This window comes from Phyllostomus hastatus, unplaced genomic scaffold, assembly GCF_019186645.2.
Source record: "Phyllostomus hastatus isolate PE091 unplaced genomic scaffold, TTU_PhHast_1.1 phas_contig_468, whole genome shotgun sequence".
NCBI lineage: Eukaryota > Metazoa > Chordata > Mammalia > Chiroptera > Phyllostomidae > Phyllostomus > Phyllostomus hastatus.
The window spans coordinates 1,458,826-1,480,670 of NW_025333884.1; the positions used below are offsets into that span (position 1 = coordinate 1,458,826).

General features: G+C 41.0%; 1 protein-coding gene and 1 pseudogene across 3 annotated transcripts; one reads left to right on the forward strand and one right to left on the reverse strand.

Annotated features, from left to right (window-relative positions):
* Positions 1-1,067: 1,067 nt before the first annotated feature.
* Positions 1,068-3,008, reverse strand: LOC123823034 (annotated as a pseudogene).
* A 265-nt stretch (positions 3,009-3,273) lies between these two features.
* Positions 3,274-21,408, forward strand: LOC123822895 (zinc finger protein 234-like). Of its 3 annotated transcripts, XM_045845059.1 has the most exons (6): positions 3,322-3,446; positions 4,486-4,571; positions 5,948-6,041; positions 10,937-11,063; positions 11,525-11,614; positions 18,006-21,408. In XM_045845059.1, exons 3-6 carry the CDS (start codon positions 6,027-6,029, stop codon positions 19,871-19,873), a joined length of 2,100 nt encoding a protein of 699 aa, XP_045701015.1. In that variant the 5' UTR covers positions 3,322-3,446; positions 4,486-4,571; positions 5,948-6,026; the 3' UTR covers positions 19,874-21,408. The 3 variants fall into 3 exon arrangements, with proteins under 3 accessions (XP_045701014.1, XP_045701015.1, XP_045701013.1); XM_045845057.1 differs by lacking the exon at positions 11,525-11,614; XM_045845058.1 differs by lacking the exons at positions 3,322-3,446; positions 4,486-4,571; positions 11,525-11,614 and adding an exon at positions 3,274-3,318.
* The last annotated feature ends 437 nt before the right edge of the window (positions 21,409-21,845 follow it).

Genomic DNA, 21,845 nt, shown 5'->3' on the forward strand with positions numbered 1-21,845 from the left:
TGGTAACCATCAGAAGGATTTTTAAACTAGAAATACAAAGTTAAAAAACTCAATGCTAAAACATGCTCCCTCGCCTGTAGAATCATCATCAGTGCCCTGGCATTAAATCATAGGCTTTGAGAGTCAAAATGACTCCAATGCTGAGCTCTTCAGCGATTAGGCTTGGTTTCAGATAGTGGGAAAATTTTTCTGAAATTTGATGTTTTTTACCTCTAAAATAGGGATGATTATAACGAATTAAAAGTTAAAATGAGGGCAGCACTTTTCCATGAGGACCAGCTTCCACTTTGGCCCTCTCAAGTTGCCTTTCCTGCCAAACTAGTGATGCCACAGGGTCCACAGTTGGTGCTGGTAGCTTCATTGCTCTTCATCAAATCATTCTACCTCCCAAATCATTTACCTTGCTCGTTCCTTAAACCCCCTTTTAGCCTCATATTGTCACATTATACTGAACATTATCCTTTTAATCTGGTGTCCTCTAGACAGTCATTCTCCATTAATTTATTTTTTAATACCCAGGCATGTTCTTTTATTAAGCATAGGATGAGAGAATAATAGGAATTTTAAGCAGAATGCTAAGGCAGGAGCTCTGAGAAGCTGTAAACTTCCATGATTGTGTTGCTTCTTGGAACTGTATAAAGAATAAAAGGGATTCCGCACCCAAAAACTACCCTGTATATTCTTACAGACACAGTGCTTCCTTTCCTGCCTGTCAAGGAAGTGGAGGAACGCTTCAAAAAATTTGTTTCTTATAATCTCTGAAGAACTTTTTGTGTAGCTCTGGCCCAGCAGCTCAGTTGGTTAGAGCATTGTTCTGATACACCAAGTTTTGGGCTCAATCCCCAGTCAAGGGACATACAAGAATCAACCTATGAATGCATAAATAAACGGAACAACAAACATGTTTTCTCTTTCCCTCTCTAAAATTAATTTTTTTTAATTTTTAAAGAATTTTTAAATACAGTTTGTCAAGGGAGTGTTAGGACCAGCACTTTGTGACCCACTAGCTCTGTCCCACTGATTTCTCAGTGTCACCTCCATCTTGGCTGATTGGAACAAGGCTCAGAGTTCTCTTTTCAGTAGTTTCCAAGTCCAGTGAGACTTGCTCTGGACAAATGAAACGATTTTCTTCTGGATGATGCACCAAAGAAGAATAAACACTTTTTTTTTTTTTCTTACCTAAACAGGAGATAGCTCCTGTCTGCAGTGTGGCTGTGGTGGCAGCTGGGTAGGGCAGGGGTACCGGACTATTCTAATCAAACAGAATTGCTTGTGCTTCTACAATGAGGAGGAACTCACATACCAACCAAGCATTTACTTTCAAACAGGCCATCACCAGGAGAGCAAAGGGATCCAAGCCTAAACCAGCCACAGACTCCCTTGATCCCTGGAATCCCCCTGGTTCCCATTGGTACCTAACATTTTGCCACCTGCTGTGACTATTTTATTTTCTTTACTCTGGTGGAACTGTGTCAGCAGGACACAGAAAAGCCCCTGGATGATAAATTGCAAGGTGTTCAGCATTGGCAGTGACACTCATGCACACACAGGTTGGGTGTGTGTGCCGATCCTTACGGCACTTCCACTTAGCTGAAGTAGGTGCCAAGTCTTTCTTAGATCAGCCCTTCACTGCCCACAGGTCCCCAGCAGTCTCTTCATTCTGAGCTTCTGGGGAGGGCAGGCAGCAGCAACAGTTGTTGAAATAAATCCTTCCCAGACCCTTGAGTTCAGGAGTAGCAGCACAGTAGACAGTGTTCCATGGACTCGTTCCTTGAACTTGGTGAAAGGCCTGACCAAGGTAAACAGCAGTGTGTACAACCCACCAGTTGTGATTCAGGGAGGAGTACATCATGTTTCCTGGATGTACTGTCTTCAATGTGACCCCATGCAGGGAGATGTGATGGAGTTCATTGGAGAAGAGAATATTGCAGAGTTTGGATTGGTTGTAAGCCAGCATGGCCCAGCAATCATTTTTAGATGGAGAGAAGTGCCTAAAGTCTACTTTTCCTGAGGAAAAATTAGTATTTGTAAAACTATGGGACTCAGGAGACCACCATGACTCTGGCTGGGGCTGAGCAGCATGAGACATCTGAAGGAGCTGGACAAGGTAGAAGTGCCCCAGGTGATTCACCTGGTAGGTGGTCTCCACGCCATCTTTTGTGAGGCTCCAGGGTACAGCAACAGCCGCTGTGTTACACACAAGCACATGCAGGGGCACATTCTTGGCCTTGAACTCGGGAGCGAAATGCTGCAAGCTACAGAGCAGAGGAGGGCCAGGGTCATTGCTTGAACACGGCTTCATTGGCTCTTGTCATATTCCTACAGATCAGGGTCACGTGAACACCATGAAGGGCAAAAGACTTGGAGCTTTCAAAACCTATTCCTGAATCATCTCCAGTACTACAACCACTTTGCCCTTGAAATCCTAGCCCTGGAGTATTTCTATGTCTGTAGTACTACCATCATATATCTGTCTAGTGGCTGGCATTGTAGGGTTATCATCCACAGTAAATTCCAGTCTTGGGTACAAATACGTAGTTCTTTTATTTATATGGTCAACGAAATACACTTGTGCATTCTCATTGGTTCCTTGATCCATTCCATATGGCAAATCTGCTGTTTCCTTTTTCCAGTTTTCAGATGTTCCCACTGAGTCTTCTTTCTCCTCAGTGTGATTGGCATAGTAAACCCAGCCGTCTTGGGTGGTTCTCTGCTCCCAGCTCGTCCTCGCCATCGGTGTCGTTTAGGACTGTGTAGCTCATGGCTGCCAGGGCGGCAGAGACGCTCGGTCCCATGCCCTCTCAGGCGTCCGCAGCTGGTCTCGCGTCCAGCGACACACTCCCTTCAACCGAGCGCCGCGCTGCCAAACTCCGTTAATTTCTCGAAGATTGTGTATCGTCCTCTTGTTCCCTTTCCAGATACTCCTGTCGTCATTGGACGCGTTACGACTTCAGGAAGTCGTTCTGTGTAATATTTTCGCTGGAGGATTCGGGGAAAGTTAACAGTGATTCTTCAGGAAACCATCCCCGTTACTACCCAGGAAGTTTAGACTGTGGGTATATCTCCGCTCTAGCATTTTGGGAAGTGTAGTCAAGGAGCCGACCATAGACATAATACCCTTTCCTACTGGGTAAGCCGATATGTAAACTTTCTCCTTCGGAATTCAGGGAAGTGTAGTCCAGACACCTTGCGTAATCGCTTGCACTTCTCAAAAGGGCGGCTCTGGTGCATTCTGGGAAATGTAGTTCAGCAGCTCCGCGATCTCGCAGGCACTTCCGTTCTCGGACTGTGAGGTTGCTGCGGTATTTTCCTGAAGTGGTACGTGGGTTCTGCATCTTCCTCGCGGGTCCGAACTTTCTGTCTCTATGATTAGGACCCGCAATGACCCGGCGGATGACCTAGGGGGAAAGAAGTCTCCGTGGTGGACGCCAATTACGAAGGGCGAGGTCGACAATGCTTTTATGCGTTTAGGGCGCTTCTGGCTTCCCCAAGTGGGACGGGCTCGGGTCGCTTATCGCCTGGTTTGAGAGTTCCAGGGACTCTCAGCTCACCTAGTCCTCCTCCTTAATCCTTCTGTGCTCTCTTCTACCTCCTGGCATTGGGGAGTTAATTTCCCCGTGCCTCCGTTGCTGTTCTTTGAAATGGGGGTATTAGGACTTTCCCGATGGAATTGTTTTTGGAAATTGAAATCTTAAAATAGTTCTTGGTACCTGGTGAATGCCGATCTCTCCTTAGTGTTAATCTCCGGAGGAGCTGTCAAATTCCCGGGTTAGGGTCAGAGCTCTAGCTGCAGTGACCCTGCCTCCTCTCTCCCATCCCAGCGTGAGTCTGGTGAATCCCGGACCTTTTGGGGCAGGGAGGTGGAGGTAAGGGTTGCTTTCTGATTGCACTCACGGAGGGGAAGCTCTAACTTTTTTCGAGGACGGCAGCGCGATCCTGGCGGTTCAGGATCTCAAAAAAGACTGCATGGGTGTAGAGGGAGTGATGCCTTGGCAACTGACAGCAAAGCTCCACCTGAGTGAGACTTGGCATTTGCCTTTTACAATGATATTCACGTATATGGGAGAAAATATAGGATGTGTAATTGGGAATGAGTAATGATGATAATTAATCCTTAACTGCTAAGTTTGATGATAATGGTTTTATACAAATAAATACACACTGCTTTTTTTCCTATTCTATAAAATGAGATTGCGTTCCCGGGAGCGTAAATCTTCGCCCATAGTCATCCACCTAATAAGAGGCTGAGCTGGGGTTGGATTTTAGGAAGTCTATGTCCAGAGCTTGCGTTCATAATCTGGGATATATTCTCCTTAAGCTATAGGAATTAACTGGGATCAGGATTTGATCCCAGTCAATTCAGGATACGGTCCCAGTGGGGGACCGTAAGACAAGACTAATGGACGTGGGCTTTTCTGTGAATTTAAAAACCATTGTCAACTATTTTGCTTCACTTATTTTAAAAAATACTTCCTATTCTTATAGAACCATATCATTATGGAGTATTCAGAAATCACAGAAACATGAGGGAAAAAAATTTGTAATTACCCATTCATCCAGGATGTAAATTAGTAAGTGTTAAATGTCTAATACATTTTTTCTCCATGCTTTTTGTATGTATATTTGTATATTATAAACAGTTTACAAAAAATTTATCATACCTCTCTTAATGCTTCTCCCCTCATCTGTTTTAACTGTAGAAATTTGAAAACATTGCCAAGAAAGAATAAACTAATGAACTTCCATATACTTTCATAAATTATTACTAATGGTTAATAGCGTTACCTAATAGATAATGCTAGAAAATATACTAGATAATGTACTGTTATATAATCCACAGTCCTTTATTTATATTCTTCTGTTTTTCATTTAAGGTCTTCATAATGTAGTATTTTCACTGGAGGACTCAAGGAAAGGCAACACAGACTCACAGTGTAGTCAGTTTTCCCCATAGCTTCAAAGTCCACTTTTATGCATTTGCCTTAAGTTATACCCTTGTTTATAAAAACTTTACAAAAATTTTTATCATACTTCTATTAATGTTCTTTTTTAATGTGGAACAATTCCACAGCCTTTGTTTTGTTCTTAATGCTTTGGACAAGTACAGAGTCAAGCTATTTATGAGCCAGTCCTCTGGCATTTATTTGATGTATTCCATGGTAAGGTTCAAATCCTGCATTGCGGTCAGGGATCCCACAGAAGTGGTGAAGTGTGTCCTTGCCATCACAACACAATAGGAGCTGAAGGATGTTGGTTAGTCCCTTTTCCATGAAATCAGCCTTGTTCACTAAGCTGAGGTGATGTCTATCAGGTTTTTATTTTTTTGACATTAATACAGTTTTTTTCTGGGAGGTACATTTATTATTGGACATTCTACTATAAAGACAAGCTTCCCCTTCCCTCCCACTTTATTTATTCATTCATTTAAATATTATATCAGTAGAGATTCAGAATCCATAAATTAGTTTTACTCATTTAAATAACATATAGGTTAACATTTATTTTTACCAAATGGGACTTTGCTGAGTGGGGTGGGGCACGTTTTTGTTTCCTCAGTTGGATTCCTCCTGCCCAGTTACAGTTGCTTAATGCCCATTCTCTTCCCAAATACCTAGGCAACCAACTTATTTTCTGTCTCCATAGATCTGCTTATTATGGACATTGCATAAAAAAGAATCACACAATATGTACACCTTTGTTACAAAGTTTATCTATGTTCTACCATAACCAGTACTTTATTCCTTCTAATTGGGGAATAATATTCCACTGTGTGGATGTGCCACAGTTTGTCTGTTTATTCACACATAGGTCGACGTTTCAGTTCTTCCCAGTTTTAGGTGACTGTGATTCATGTTGTTATAAACATTCACAAACTTATTCATAATAATTGCCATGTAGGTGAGCAGCATCCAGGCCACTCCTACAGCCTGTTCCTTTACCTTTGCAGGCACTGCCAACCACACTTCTGCCTTCCTGGGATCTGTATCACTCAAAACTCTGCGCATCCCCAGAACTAGGAGGAAAAAATGACCAAGTTCAAGGTGAGAAGGGCTTGCCTTGCTCACTTTTAAAGTTCTACCTCAGCCCTGGCTGGTGTGGCTCAGTAGATTGAGTGCTGGCCTGTGACCCAAGGGGTCGCTGGTTTGATTCCCAGTCAGGACACATGTCTGGGTTGTGGGCCAGGTCCCCATTTTGGGGATGTGTGAGAGGCAATTAATGCATGTATTTCTCACACAATGATGTTTCTCTCCTTCTCTTTCTCTCTCCCTTCCCATCTCTCTAAGAGAAAATAAATAAAATCTTAAAAAAAAAAAAAGCCCTGACTGGTGTAGCTCAGTGGATTGAGCATGGGCCCACAAAGGAAAGGGTCTCAGGTTTGATTTCCAGTCAGGGCACATGCATGGGTTGCAGGTCATGCTCCCAGTAGGGGATGCATGAGAGGCAACCACACATTGATGTTTCTCTCCCTCTCTTTCTTCTTTCCTTCCCTTCTCTCTAAAAATAAATTTTTAAAAATCTTTAAAAGATCAAATAAAATCAAATAAAGTTTTACCTCATTACCAAATTGTCACATGTTTTTCTTGGGGCAACTCAATACTTAAACAATGAGTATTAGATGACCTGGTTGGCTCCAGGGTTTTCAGTTTACTTTGCATTTGTTTTTAGTTTTTGTTTTATTTATTAAAGATTTTATTCATTTATTCTTAGAGAGGGAAGGGAGGGAGAAAGAGAGAGAGAGACAAACATCGATTGGCTACCAGGCATGTGCCCTGACTGGGAATCAAACCTGCAATGCTTTGGTTTGCATCCTGCACTCAATACACTGAGCTATGCCAGCCAGGGCTTATTATTTATTTTATGGGGCAGAAAAGTTACTAGAAATGAACAGTTCTCCCACTTTACTGTTTCCCTGCTGACAAATTTGCTGTTTTTACTTTTTTTAATTCTTAAAAAGATTTTATTCATTTTTTAGATTTTATTTATTTATTTTTAGACAGAGGGGAAGGGAGGGAGAAAGAGAAGGAGAGAAACATTGATTGGCTACCAGGCATGTACCCTGACTGGTAATCGAACCAGCAACCTTTGGGTTTGCAGGCCAACATTCAATCCACTGAGCCATACCAGCCAGGGCTTTTCTAATATTTAAAAACAATTTTTTTAAATAAAGGTGTTTTTTTTAAAAGATTTTATTTATTTATTTTTAGAGAGGGAAGGGAGGGAGAAAGAGAGAGAGAAACATCAATGTGCAGTTGCTGGGGGTCATAGCCTGCAACCCAGGCATGTACCCTGACTGGGAATCAAACGTGCGACACTTTAGTTCGCAGCCTGAGCTCAATCCACTGAGCTACGCCAGCCAGGGTTAAAATTTTTTATTTACTTATTTTTAGAGAGAGGGAAAAGGAGGGAGAAAGAGAAAAACATCTGTGCAAGAGAAACATTGATTGGTTGCCTCTTGCATTCCTGCAACTGGGGACTTAGCCTGCAACGCAGGCATGCACCCTGACTAGGAGTTGAACTGGCAACCTTTTGGTCTGCAGGCTGGTGCTCAATCCACTGAGCCACACCAGCCAGTTTTTTTTTTCTAATACTCTTTATCTCATATTCAGTCATAGCTGCATTTATATTCATGTTATATTTAATTTTAAATTGTAACTTTTCTCCTCTGATCATATGTAATTTTTATTTTTTAGGGTTATATCACATTTCTATTGAATTGATGTACCTTTTAATTTTTAACTACTTGTCACTCAGACATTTAGATGGTTTGGGAATTTTACCGTTTTTTAAATTTATTTTTATTTTTCTTTAAGATAGTATTTATTTATTTTTAGAGAGGGGAAGCGGGGGAGAAAGAGAGCGAGAGAAACATCAATGTGTGGTTGCCTCTCACGTGGCCCCCACTGGGGATGTGGCCCACCACCCAGGCATGTGCCCTGACTGGGAATCGAACCTGTGATGCATTGGTTTGCAGCCCGCACTCAATCCACTGAGCTATGCCAGCTAGGGCTATTTTTATTTTTCTATCACAGTTGACCTTCAACATCCTATTCGTTTCAGGTGGTTGGACATATAACTTAACTCACGAAGTGATCCCCTCTTTTAGTCTAGCACCCACCTGACACCATACATAGTTGTTACAATATTATTGAGTATATTTCCTGTGTGGTACTTCACATCTCTGTGTGGAATTGTTTTAAGCAACACTGCAGTGACAGCCGTGTTACATAAAATCATTTCCTCCAAAATCAATTCTGAAATCAATCTGACAATTTTTTTTATTGTATTACATTTGATATGTGTCAAGGTGGCTGTTTTCTAGGTAGAATATCCAGATATCAGCATGGCACTGCAGACTGTCACTGCTGCTTCACACAAATATCATTGGAGATTTTCACACAGATTGGGCTAGAGTTCACCTTCCCCATGCCTGAGTCAGGCCTTCTGTGTTTTTTATTTAGTCGTGTTTTTTTTTCTCTTGTGTAGTAATTGGTTTGACTAGCATAACTTTAGTTTGAACCTTAGTTTAAAATGTCCAGAGATACTAGATTTGTCAGTAAAGGGCATTCTGTGACTGCATTCACTGCTCAGAGCTGCTGAATGAGGATATTTGGGTTTCATCTTCAACTTAAACACATGAAATATGAAAACCTGCTCAGGTTCCCACAAGAAACCAAGGGTCAGGAGTGGTAGGCATTCTACTCAAGTGAAAGAGATTGACAAGAAGAAAGACAAGAAGAGTTCCTTTCAGGATCTGTGCCCTGGATAGCCCTTCTGAGTGACAGTTTCCACAGGTGGCACTGCTGTTCCCCAACCCGTTCTCCATCCTTTCTCAGGGTGCATCTCTTCTGTCTCTGTCGTGGCTCCTCCTCAGGTCCACAGAGATGCTCAGCACTCCCAACACACAAAGACTGTCGTTAGCATAGTTGTATAAAAATCTCTAGCCCTGATTGATGTGGCTCAGTGGATTGAGGGCTGATCTGTGCTGGTTCCATTCCCAGTCAGGGCACATGCTTGGGTTGTGGCCCGGGTCCCCAGTTTGGGGCTCGTGAGAAGCAACCATACATTGATGTTTCTATTCCTCCCTTCCCTTCTCTCTAGAAATAAAGAAAATCATCTTGTTTTAAAATCTCTAAATTCATCTGTGGTAAAAGACACCTTCCACTAGTGTCCAACCTTATGGCATCTGTGGGCCACACTGGAAGAAGAAGAGTTGCCTTGGGCCACACCTTAAATACATAAACACTAACGAAAACTGAAAAGCAAAAAAAAAGGTTTTAAGTAAATTTACAGTTCTGTGTTGGGCCCCATTCACAGCCATCCTGGGCCATGTGTGGCCTGTGGGCCATAGGTTGGACACCCCTGCTACAGTGTATAATAGAAAAGTAAAATTACCAGAAAAAATAACCTGGGGCAAAAATATTTACCCCGGAAATGCCAAAAAATATTTACTACATGAATGCCAAAATTCATAATAGGATTCTTTGGGGTTTTTTTGTTTGTTTCATAATAGGAATCTTATACATAGAGTTAATGAAAAAATCCAATAGAATATGAACAAAGGGCATGAATAGATCTATTCAAGAGGAGAAACAGAGATGATTAATAAACATTTGAAAAGGTGAAGTTATTCATTTATAATCAAATAAGTGCAAATACAAAAACAAATTGTTCTCCCAAATTGGATAATTAAAGTCAAGGGAAATTTTATAACCTGCACTTGGCCATTGTATAGAGAATCAGGGTGCTCGTGTTCTCTTGAAAGATTCAGGAAATGGGGGGAAAATTGGGGGAAAAAATCTGTCATTATATGATCATAATTTTAAACATGCTGATTTTTGATATTTTAATTTTCATTTGCAATTACTTAAATAGGAAAGTAAAATCTACATAAAATATAGATTTGCAGGATAGGTTTTAATGAGAAAACTATATAAAATTAAATATTTAGAACAGGTAATTCTAGGTCTTCAGTTCCTTGGAATAATATGCAGCCATGAAATGAGATAAAATACATTTGATAATGATAAGAAATAAGAATAATGGCAAATGTTTATTAGGCACTTAGTCTGTCACACTGTCCCAAATGCTGTAGATATTCCCTTGTTTAATGTTTGAAAGAGCTCAGTCATGGTAAGGACCATTATACAGAGAGGCAACTCAGGCACATAGGCAAGTTTGTTCAAGGTCATACAGCTTATGAAGGATGGACTTTTGGGATGCATACTGAGGCGTGTTGGCTTCAGACATGACACCGAATGCTGCAATCAAGAGATGTAGTGTGTGCCTTGAAGTTTCAGGGGACAGCCACATATGAAAAGTGACAGCGTCTAGGATCCACTTGTGAATGAGAAGGAAGGCAGGTGCTACCAAATATGTTTGGACTAAATTACTAAATGCTTCTGGGGGCCACTGGCAATATTGATTGAAAAGTAGCCCTGGCTGGTGTGGCTCAGTGGGTTGAGTACCCACCTGTGAACCAAAGGGTCACTGGTTTAATTCCCAGTCAGGGCACATGCCTGGGTTGCAGGCCAAGTCCCCAGTAGGGCCTCAGGAGGCAACCACACATTGATGTTTCTCTTCCTCTCTCCCTCTCTTCCCCTAAAAAATTTAATAAAATCATTTTTAAAAAGAAAGAAAAGTAAATCACATGTAGCCCAGTATGCATATTTAGGGTTCTTGGAGTTTGCTTGTAAGTAGAATCAATGAGGGCACAAAGTAAAAATATGAGGACTATTGTCACTGCCGCACCTCTGCTGAGCCTGAGGAGTCAGTGTGTGGCATTGAAAGAGTAGTGGGGATGGGAGACCTGCACATCAACTTAAGTCTCTCAAAATCTGAAACCATTTCCCACTCAAGTGCCCTACCTTCTCGGTACTGTCCCTTTTCATGTGGCCATTGATTATAAGATTGAGGTTGCCTGTGTTTGATGTTGTAGGAGGAATTGACATTCAAGGACGTAGCTGTGGTCTTCACTGAGGAGGAGCTGGGGCTGCTGGACTCCATACAGAGGAAGCTGTACCGAGATGTGATGCTGGAGAACTTCCAGAACCTGGTCTCAGTGGGTGAGGACAGGGGCCCTCTCTAACTGAATGTCAACCCCCAGGAGTGGCTTATGTCCTCAGGTGTTCAAGGCTTTGTGAGTCTTAAAATGATCACTTGCATTCATGGACCTGAATTTTGTACCAGCACTTTTTAATGCAATAAAATAAGGGAGAAACATCAATTTGTTAGGAAAAACAGGATACATTACAGTAAAGCCACTGGCTAATTATATGAGTGATGTAAGAGCCAGTGGGAGGAGCTTAATGAAAATAGACATTGGTTAGAAATCAGATTTTGTAGTAAATACATTTTATGCATATCTCTCTAGGACTTGAGATATTGGTATTTCTTCAGATAGGTCATGCTTTTACTCATTTTGACTAATTGATCAGTATGCAATAGAAATCTAAATTTCCAGTAAATTTCCACTAGATACCTCTAGTATATTCATTTTAAATATGGGAACTTGTCATGTTCCCAGGATGTCACTCCTTCAAACATGACATAGTCCACTTGGAAAAAGAAAAAAGGGTTTGGATGATGACCGCAACCCAAAGAGAAGGGGAATCAGGTAAGCACCAAGCAGACAGAAGTCCTCGGAGATGTTCTCCTGTGTGTTTTACTTCTTCTCCACCTCTTTGGCTCTCATCTGGCCCAAATTGCCAAACCTCTTTCTTGAATTATTTCAACCACCCTTGTGCTGGTCATGCTGCTCCCACCCTCCCTCTGATGGTCTCTGAGCCGTAGGAGACAAAGCCAAAGAGCTGTTCCTTTACTCAACATCCTTTCTGGCTTCTCATTTTTTTTTAAGATTTATTGCTTTATTTATTTATTTATTTATTTTTAGAGAGGGAAGGGAGGGAGAAAGAGAGAAACAGAGAGATAGAGAGAGAGAGATCAATGTGCGGTTGTTGGGGGCCGTGGCCTGCAACCCAGGCATATGCCCTGGCTGGGAATCGAACCTGCGACACTTTGGTTCGCAGCCCGAGCTCAATCCACTGAGCTACGCTAGCCAGGGCACTTCTCATTTTTCTTAAAACCTTTCTAAGTGGCTTCTGGAACCCTCTGTGTCCTGCTCTGCATACTCTACCTTGTGCTCTCTCTTCCACCCATATTGTCCTTTCTGCTGATTCTCAGATCTGCCGGCAACACTATTGCCTATTGCTGCCATGACAGATTCCCACAAACATCATGGCCTAAAACAGCCCATGTCAGTTATCTCACAGTTCCTTAGTCCAGAAGTGTGATATTGTTCTTCCGGGTGTACATCTGGGCGTCAGCACAGTTATACTTCTTTATGGAGTCTCCTGAGAACAGTCTGCCTTTGCCATTCAGGCTTCTACAGATCCCCCACCTTTCTTAGCTGTGCCCCCCCTTTCTCCATCTTCTCAGCCAGCAACAGCGCTCCTCTCTGCCTGTCCTGCTGTGGTCACATTTCCTCTTCTACTTGGAAGGACCCTTTCAACTGTGTTGTGCCCATCTGAACAGTAGAGGACTGTCTTCAATTTTAAGGTCAGCTGCTTATGAGCCTTAATTACCCCTTGCCATGTAACCTAACATTCTAGGCTCCAAAAATTAGGATGCAGATGCTTTGGGGAACACTCATTCTGCCGACTACAGGTGCTTCTGCCTCAGGGCCCTGCGTGCTTTCTCTGTGCCATTCTCTTTCACCTACAACCTTCCTGTTCCCTCCTTACTTCACTCAGGTCTCTGCTCAGTTTGAATTTCATGAGGAAGGGCTTCTCTGCCCACCCTGTGGCAAATACATCCCTTCTCTGCCCTCCTTGTTCTGCATTTTATTGGGGCTCATATGTTTTTGTTTACCTGCATGTTACCTCTCTCTCTGCACAGGAGTGTAATGCCCCTCAGTGAGGAATTTTTATCTGTTTTGTTTATTGCTGTATCCTCTGTGCCTAAAGTAGCCTGCTTTGGGACAAGTGTCTGTGAATGTTTGTTGGCTTAGCCAGTGTGTTCAGAGGTTGGGGCCCTCAGTGTCTCCGTAGTCACTGTAGGAGGTAGCTATAGATCATGGGCAAGCCAGAGTAGACGGAGGGTGTGTCAGAACATTTGTTGTGTTTTTATGAATGCCTGCCTGGTTACTTTATATTTCATTTAACTCTCTTGAGTGCCCCTGACATGAACATGTGTTTGTGTGTGTGCACTTGACTCACATTCCAGGAAAACTTGTAAGTGTCATGGTTGTGGCCACACTGTCTGACACACTTTCCCTGTGGCTCTCCTGGAGCCTTCCTTAGGTGAGTATACTCATTTCTGGGAAGAATGGTTTTGGAATGAGGATTCTGAACGCTGATTCTCAGATAGCTGCCCCACACAAGGAAAAAAGTGTATTTCCTGCACTGTCAGACAGTAACCAGGCTGCGAGCTGCATTTCCCTGGAAGATCTGCCATCTGCAGCCCATTCACATCTTTCAAAGCGCACGTCCATGTCACTGTCCCCAGGTTTCCCTTCATGTCCCTGCGGGGGAAGATTGAAGATGAGAGTGACATGGAACACACCTCAATGTTGTATATAAATCTGGTTCAAAAATCTATTGTGCCTTTGTTTTCTACAAATTTAGCTGTTTAACAAATGTTAAAAAATATAGATTTCATATAATTTTCTCTTAATTGTTATAAAGACTTGGTGTTTTTCAACTAGTGAATATTGTAACCTGGGAAGAATCAGGAAAATTGCTGCTTAAAATTTTCACATCCTCAGAGAGCCTCCCTGTCCCCCTCACACAGGTATTTTTAAGGGTCAGTTTGTTAAATATAACCATAAATTATGTTATTTACCAAGAAGTACATACTCACCACGTAATATTTTTCCAAGCTTCCACTCTTGGAACTTGTCTTTCCACTTGAATAATTTCTTTAATTAAGGCCTTGGTAACTTCTAGAACCAAAGTTTTCAGGGGTTTTTTTTTCTATAAGCCATAGTAAGCGACACATCTTTCATTGTAACCAAAACCAATGTTTCACGTGTTTTAGAATTACATGTATGACTTTCATAGGCATTTCATATAGTAATCCCTCTCCTGTTGGTGATGATTCTCTGACACTTTCTATCCTGGTTGTTTGTTCTGAATTCCTATCTCAAGCTTTTAAATTTATTTCACAGCTCACTAAAGAGATGGGGTTTTCAATTTGAAAAACTGCTGTAATAGGCTTTTTTTAATCTACAGCCAAAGTTTTTTCAAACTCTGCTTTCAAGGAAATAGTCCAAAAGCTTCAGAAGAAACCAGTGATAGGGCCTCTTGCTTTATTTTCACTCCAAGGAATTTTGCCACCTTTAATTTTCTCTTTAATATCATGCTTGGTGTATGTACCCCTGTGTCTTTTGGTCTGACCAAAAGTAAAACTTTCTTGGTGGGACTCATTTATTCATTCAACGTACATTTGCTGCATGCTCATCATGTTCCAGGCACAGTTCTGAGCAGTGGTTGTACACCAGGTAGGTGGGATGTGTTTGGTGTGCAAGATGTAAATCCATCCCTCTTTGATGCTGTGTTGTAGGGGAAAGACATCATTAAACAACAGTTGACTTCGGGTGTCTAATGGTAAAAAGTGCTGTGTAGAACATCAACAAAGAGCATGAATGTTGCCAGAACTGAGTGAGGACAAGATTTATTATCTTACACTGGGTGGTAAAGTGGCTGTGTGGGTGAGCTGACATTGACTAGAGACCTAAAAGACACGAGGAGCCATTCGTGTGTCTCCCTGGGAAGAGGTCCTGGCTGGAACCAACACTCGTCCAACAGTTGGCTTTCTGAGTTTATACAGTGGCCTCATCTTTTCCTTCTCCCAGGTTCTATCTCCATTGCAAAAGATTACCTTCCATTTTTCCACTCTGTTTTCTAGAGATCTGAATTACTGTCATATTTCAGAACAACATGTTATCTGTTCAACTTTATTTCCCTTTTGTCCTCAGGAATGAAACTTGCCAGTAGGAGCTAACGTTTCACTGTCTGCTTTACATTGTTTTAGTCAATATGTGATTAGATATTTACTCCCAAGTCTGCAAATCATTATAACCATCCCAGACACCTTGAGATTAAAGTAAGTTTCCCATAAAATGACCCAAGACATAGTTATATAGTGTGGATGTTTTTTATTTTTATCCTCACCTGAGGACTTGCCCACTGACCTTACAGAGAGGAGAAGGGAAGGAGAGAGAGAGGGAGAGAAAACATTGATAAGAGAGAGAAACATTGATTGGTTGCTTCTCACATGCACATGGACTGGACTAAATCCCCTACGTGGATGTGCCCAAACTGGGAATCAAACCTGTGACCTTTTGGTTTTTGAGACAATGCTACAACCAACTGAGCCACATTGGCCAGGGCAAAACAGGATGCTTTTACTTAGCTATTTCTACAGGGAGGAGAGTGAATTTCTCCTTTATGAAATATTTTCAGAAGTACTTTAAAAAAGAAGACTCTTTATTTTTTAGAACAGTTTTATGTTCACAGCCATACTGAGAAGAAGGTACAAAATACCTTACATACCCCCTGCCCACATACATACAGACTCTTTATTTTAAGATTTTATTTATTTATTAATAAGAGAGGAGAAGGAAAGGAGAAAAAGAGGGAAAGAAACATCAATGTGTGGTTGCCTCTTGCACCCCCTACTGGGGACCTGGCCCGCAACCCAGGCATGTGCCCTGACTGGGATTCCAACCGGTGACCCTTCAGTTCGCAGGCCAGCACTCAATCCACTGAGCCATGCCAGCCAGGGCGCCCACAGACTCTTAAATTATTAACATCCCCCACAAAATACAATTGATGAATCTAAATACATTGGCACATCATTATCACCCAGAGTCTGTATTTTACAATAGGGCTCACTCTTGGTGTTATACCTTCTGTGGATTTGGACAAATGTATAATGACACATAGCTGCTATTATAGTATCACACAGGGTATTTTCACTGCCCTAAAAATCTTCTGTGCTCCACTTGTTCCTCCCTCCCTCCCCATAACCCCTATCAACCACTGAAATTTTTATTATCTCCATAGTTTTGCCTTTTCTAGAATGTCTTATAGTTGGAATCATACAATAAGTAATCCTTATATTAGCTTCTTTCATTTAGTAATATGCTTTTACCTTTCATCCATATCTCCATGGTTTGATAGATTATTTCTTTTCAGCACTGAATAATATTCCATAGTGTGCATATACCACAGTTTATCTATTCACCTACTGAAGAACATCTTGATTGCTTACAAGTTTTGTTGTTATTGAATAAAGCTGCTGTAAACATCCCTGTACAAGTTTTTGTGTAGACTTAGGTTTTCAGCTTCTTTCGTTAAATACCAAGGAGTGCAATGCTGGATGGTATGGTAAAAGTATGTTTAGTTTTGTAAGAAACTACCAAACTGTCTTCCAAAGTGATTGTAACATTTTGCACTCCCATCAGCAGCAAATAAGAGTGCCTGCCGCTTCACATCCTCATCAAACCACTTGATATTGTCAGTGTACTCGATTTTAGCCATTCTAATAGGTGTCTGGTGGTATCTCATTATTTGAATTTATATTTCCCTGATGATGTAAGATGGGGAGCATCTTTTTTATGTTTATCATCTGTATATCTTCTTAGGTGAAGTGTATGTTGAAGTCTTTGGTCCACTTGTAATAGTGTTCTTTGTTCTCTTACTGTTGACTTTTTTAAAAAGATTTTACTTATAAAATAATTTAAATAAAAAATTCATATTAAAAAAATATTTTATTTACTGTCAGAGAAAGGAAAGGAAGGGAGAGAGAGAGGGAGAGAAACACTGATGTGCTAGAGAAACATGCATCAGTTGTCTCTCCTGCATGCCCCCAACTGGGGACCTGGCCTGCAACAGAGACATGTGCAGGGACCAGAAATCAAACTGGCAAGCTTTCAGTTTGCAGGATGACACCTAACCCACTGAGCCACACCAGTCAGGTCTTATTGTTGACTTTTAAGAGAAGTACTTTTTATTTTTATTTTTTTATTAAAAAGATTGTATTTATTTTTACAGAGAGAGGAAGGGAAGGAGAAAGAGAGGGAGAGAAACATCGATGTGTGAGAGAAACATCTGTTGGTTGCCTCTTGCATACCCCCAACAGAGGACCTGGCTCACAACCCAGGCATGTGCCCTGACTGGGAACTGAACCAGTGAACTTTAGGTTTGTGGGAGGCCCAACCCACTGAGCCTCACCAGTCAGGGCAAGAGAAGTACTTTCTAAACTAATAGAAAAGTTCATTGAAAAAGTATTCTCCAGATGTTCCTATAACTTTGTATAAATGTAGAAACTTTGGGATACCAACAAGGGTAAATCTTTTAGAAAACACATTTCTAAACTGAAGTTATTGGAAATGATCACAATTTTATGAGTTGCCAACTCATTTAATGTCTATCAACCTGAAAAAAAGAGATGAGATGTATGTGTTGTACAGAATTTCCAGAATACTTTGAATATGTAAATATAAATACTTCAAGTTATTGGATATTAGATTATATTACATGAACCTAAAACTGAAGTGTTTGATTGTTATTGCTTTTCCTTAAAGTTTTAGTAGATTCCTGTTTTATTATCTATGTAACTTTTCTATCTATAATTTATTAACTGCATAATTTACTATTCAAGATTCTACACTAACTTGATACTCAGTAGAAATGGCCATAGGTTAACATTCTGAATCCTATTGTCAACTTTTAAAATTAAGTCTTTGACAACTACCTTGCACCTCACATAGGAGACTTGATGTGTATTAATGGGTTTCATTATGCTCAGTGGATAGGAGCCAACTGGTCCACCTCTTGATTTCCGAGGACATGCAAACCAGAGAACATGATATCCAATGGAAAAGACACACTGAATATTTCCTGGATTCATTTAAATCTCAGATTCTGTCTTCAATGTGAAGTTGTGAAAATACTGAACAAAACCTTCAGTTGTTCATTTCTCTGCATTCTCTGTTTTTACAGGGGGAAAAATCCAAGGTGAAATAGAGACTGTTCCAGAAGCAGAACCACATGAAGAGCTTTCCTGCTGGCATATCTGGCAACAGATTTCCAGTGACTTAACCAGCCATCAAGACTCCATGATAAAGAGTTCTCAGTTCTCCAAACAAAGTGATCCAACCAGCCAGGTTGGGGCAGGACCGTCTATAAATCACACAGGCCAGAAACCTTACCAGTGTGATGAATGTAAAAAATATTTCAGTGATGTCTCCAACTTTGATCTTCATCAACAAATACACTCAGAAGAGAAGTCTCATACATGTGGTGAATGTGGAAAAAGCTTCTGTTATAGCTCAGCACTCCGTATTCATCAGAGAGTTCACCTGGGAGAGAAACGCTATAAGTGTGATAAGTGTGGTAAGGAATTTAGTCAGAGTTCGCATCTGCAAACTCATCTGAAAGTCCACACTGTAGAGAAACCATTCAGATGTGAGCAGTGTGGGAAAGGCTTCAGTCGTAGAGCAACACTTACTGTTCATTATAAATTACACTCTGGAGAGAAGCCTTATAATTGTGACAAATGTGGAAGGGCCTTCATTCATGCTTCACATCTTCAGGAACACCAGAGAATCCACACTGGGGAGAAACCATTCAAGTGTGATATATGTGGGAAGAACTTCCGTCGTAGATCAGCACTTAATAGCCACTGTATGGTCCACACAGGAGAGAAACCATACAAATGTGAGGGCTGTGGGAAGTGTTTCACTTGTAGTTCAAATCTTCATATCCATCAGAGGGTCCACACAGGAGAGAAACCATATAAATGTGAAGAATGCGGTAAATGCTTCATTCAGCCTTCACAATTTCAGGCCCATCGGAGGATCCACACTGGAGAGAAACCATATGTGTGTAAAGAGTGTGGTAAGGGCTTCATTTACAGTTCAAGTTTTCAAGCACATCAGGGAGTTCACACAGGAGCAAAACCATACAAATGTGAGGAGTGTGGGAAGAGCTTCAGGATGAAAATCCATTATCGAGTTCATCTGGTGATCCACACAGGAGAAAAACCCTATAAGTGTGAGGTATGTGGGAAAGGCTTCCGTCAAAGTTCATACCTTAAAATCCATCAGAAGGCCCACTGTGTGGAGAAACCATACAAGTGTGAAGAGTGCGGACAGGGCTTCAATCAGAGTTCACGACTGCAGATTCATCAGCTGATCCACACTGGGGAGAAACCATACAAATGTGAAGAGTGTGGGAAGGGGTTCAGTCGTAGAGCAGACCTTAAAATTCATTGTAGAATCCACACAGGAGAGAAACCATATAATTGTGAGGAATGTGGGAAGGTCTTCAGTCAGGCCTCACATCTTCTTGCCCATCAGAGAGTCCACAGTGGAGAAAAGCCATTCAAATGTGACAAGTGTGGGAAGAGCTTTGGTCGGAGTTCACACCTTCAAGCCCATCAAAAAGTTCACACTGGGGAGAAGCCATACAAATGTGAGGAGTGTGGGAAGGCCTTCAAGTGGAGCTTGAATCTTGACATGCATCAGAGGGTCCACACAGGAGAGAAGCCATATAAGTGTGGGGAGTGTGGTAAGCACTTCAGTCAGGCCTCGAGTCTTCAACTTCATCAGAGTGTCCACACTGGAGAGAAGCCATACAAATGTGATGCATGTGGTAAAGTCTTCAGTCGCTCTTCACAACTTCAGTATCATGGGCGGGTTCACACTGGGGAGAAACCTTACAAATGTGAGATATGTGGTAAAAGCTTCAGTTGGAGATCAAATCTTGTAAGTCATTGTAGAGTCCATGCTGGTGATACATTTTACAAAGATGGAGAGAGTGCTAAGACCATCAGAGAATTGTCAGAGGAAAGAAATTGTACAAAATGATCTCTTTTTAAAAACTTATGTACAATCTGAATTATTATTAAGTTTTATAGGAGGAAAAAAAATATTTGTTTTAGTAACCCAAAGTGGAACACATCTAAGTTTTCAGCAGGCCATGCAGTGGAAAATCCTTGTACATGGTACAGTAAGTGCTTCATTCAGAACTCTGACATTTATTATCTGTCACTTAGGAGACGGTACTTAGAAAGGAAAAGAGCTCAGTCTGGCATTTAACAAAAGTACAGTGATGGCCATGCCAGAATTGCTGCCAACTAGAATATAAGCTCCATGAGGGCAGGGACTTGGCTGCCAAGTCTGCACTGACTCTTCTAGATGTACTCAGTACTTACATGTTAAATAAGCCAAAAAGAGAAAACACACAATATATGAAATATTTAGAGGAAGAGACCTGCCAAATAAAATTCAGGGAAATGAACATTTGTCAAAATACAGAAAGCCACTCAGTATTCACATCCACAATATTAATATGGTACTCCACTATTGCAACTGACTTCCCTCTTCCCCACAGCGTCTGTTCTCAAGTTGAGTGATTATTTGGGGCCCTGTCTAGTTTTCCAAGGATTGTGTACAGTGTAATTTGAGTATCTTTGGTTTCTCTGACAGTACAAACTGAAAAAGTTTTTTAACTTTACAAGAAGTTAAAAAGCATGTTACAACATTGATTTTTATCTATCAATGTTAAGATGGGTTTGCTCTTAACACTTTGAAAGTATCACCAATGTCAGTTTTCTTAACCTTGAATTTATTGTTGATTTCTAATTCTGTGCATTTCCATCCTGACTTTGAAATGTTTGTCTTCTATTTACTGTAGCATTTCTTTTATCAAAACTTCTGAGGTAGGGTCTATGCTATCTTCTCCCCTCACACCCATGATACAAATACCAAAAAAACTAGTAGGAATTTATAATTAAATTACATGTAAATATTGAGACAAGACTGACATGTATATGCTCTTCCCTAATGGTAGCAGTAAAACATGGTTTTGGGAAAGGAATATATATCAGAATATAGGTTGTACATCTCTTTAATCTGGAAGTCCTATGATGGAAGTTCTGATTATAAGATGAAAATGCCAAGAAGATGAGCAACACATCAATGATGTCATTGAACTATTTAAAGTGGAAATAAGCATGCATCTATAGGAGCTTGAATTTTGATATATTCCTATATTAATCTGAGGCCATTTAAATTATGACAGATAATCTGTAAGGACAGGATAAATGCATAATATGGGCTTTGAGAAATCATAGATGCTCACCTTCATAGCATAATCAAAAATTTTTGTATGTGTGTATTTGCACATGCATGTATATGTGAGAGTGTTTCTGAATAAGAATAGCATTTGATTCAGCTAACTCAGTAGATTACCTAACCCAGTGTGGGTGAGCATGAACCAATCTGTTGAGGACTTGAGTCGAACAAAAAAAGGGAAAGAATTCCTTTTATTCAATTTATTAGGGTGATGTTGGTTTGCAAAACCATACAAGGTTCAAGGGTAAACCCAATAAAAAAACATTATCTGCTCACTGCATTGAAGAGATAGGAGAATTTGTCCCTTTTCATTTCTTGGCTCTCCTGGTTCTCAGGCATTGGGACTTGGTCTAAATAACTAACAGCTATTCTGGGTCTTCAGTGTGCAAAGATCATGGAACTTCTTAGCCTTCAGAATTGCATGAGCCAGCTCCTTATGACATCTGCCTGCCTATATGTAGCACAGGAGTCCCAAACTGGGGAGCTGCCTAAATGTTCATGATATTCCCCCCCACACACCAAAAAAAACACCCATCAGACTAGCTGGTGTGAACATGCCATTTACTATTCATATTCCATGAGAGTACTGATGGTGGCAGATTGATGTGATAGAGACCCCACCTCCTCCAGTCTAAGGCCCATTATAAGGGGTCCCAGACAAAGGCAGCATGGGTCCAAGTTGCACAAACCTATGTGTGGCCTG

What these genes read in the sequence shown, in the direction of transcription:
- LOC123822895 (XM_045845059.1), top strand. An exon ending in CCAGAACCTGGTCTCAGTGG is followed by an intron (nt 11,064 to 11,524) that starts GTGAGGACAGGG and finishes TCATGTTCCCAG; the next exon opens with GATGTCACTCCTTCAAACAT. An exon ending in CCAAAGAGAAGGGGAATCAG is followed by an intron (nt 11,615 to 18,005) that starts GTAAGCACCAAG and finishes CTGTTTTTACAG; the next exon opens with GGGGAAAAATCCAAGGTGAA.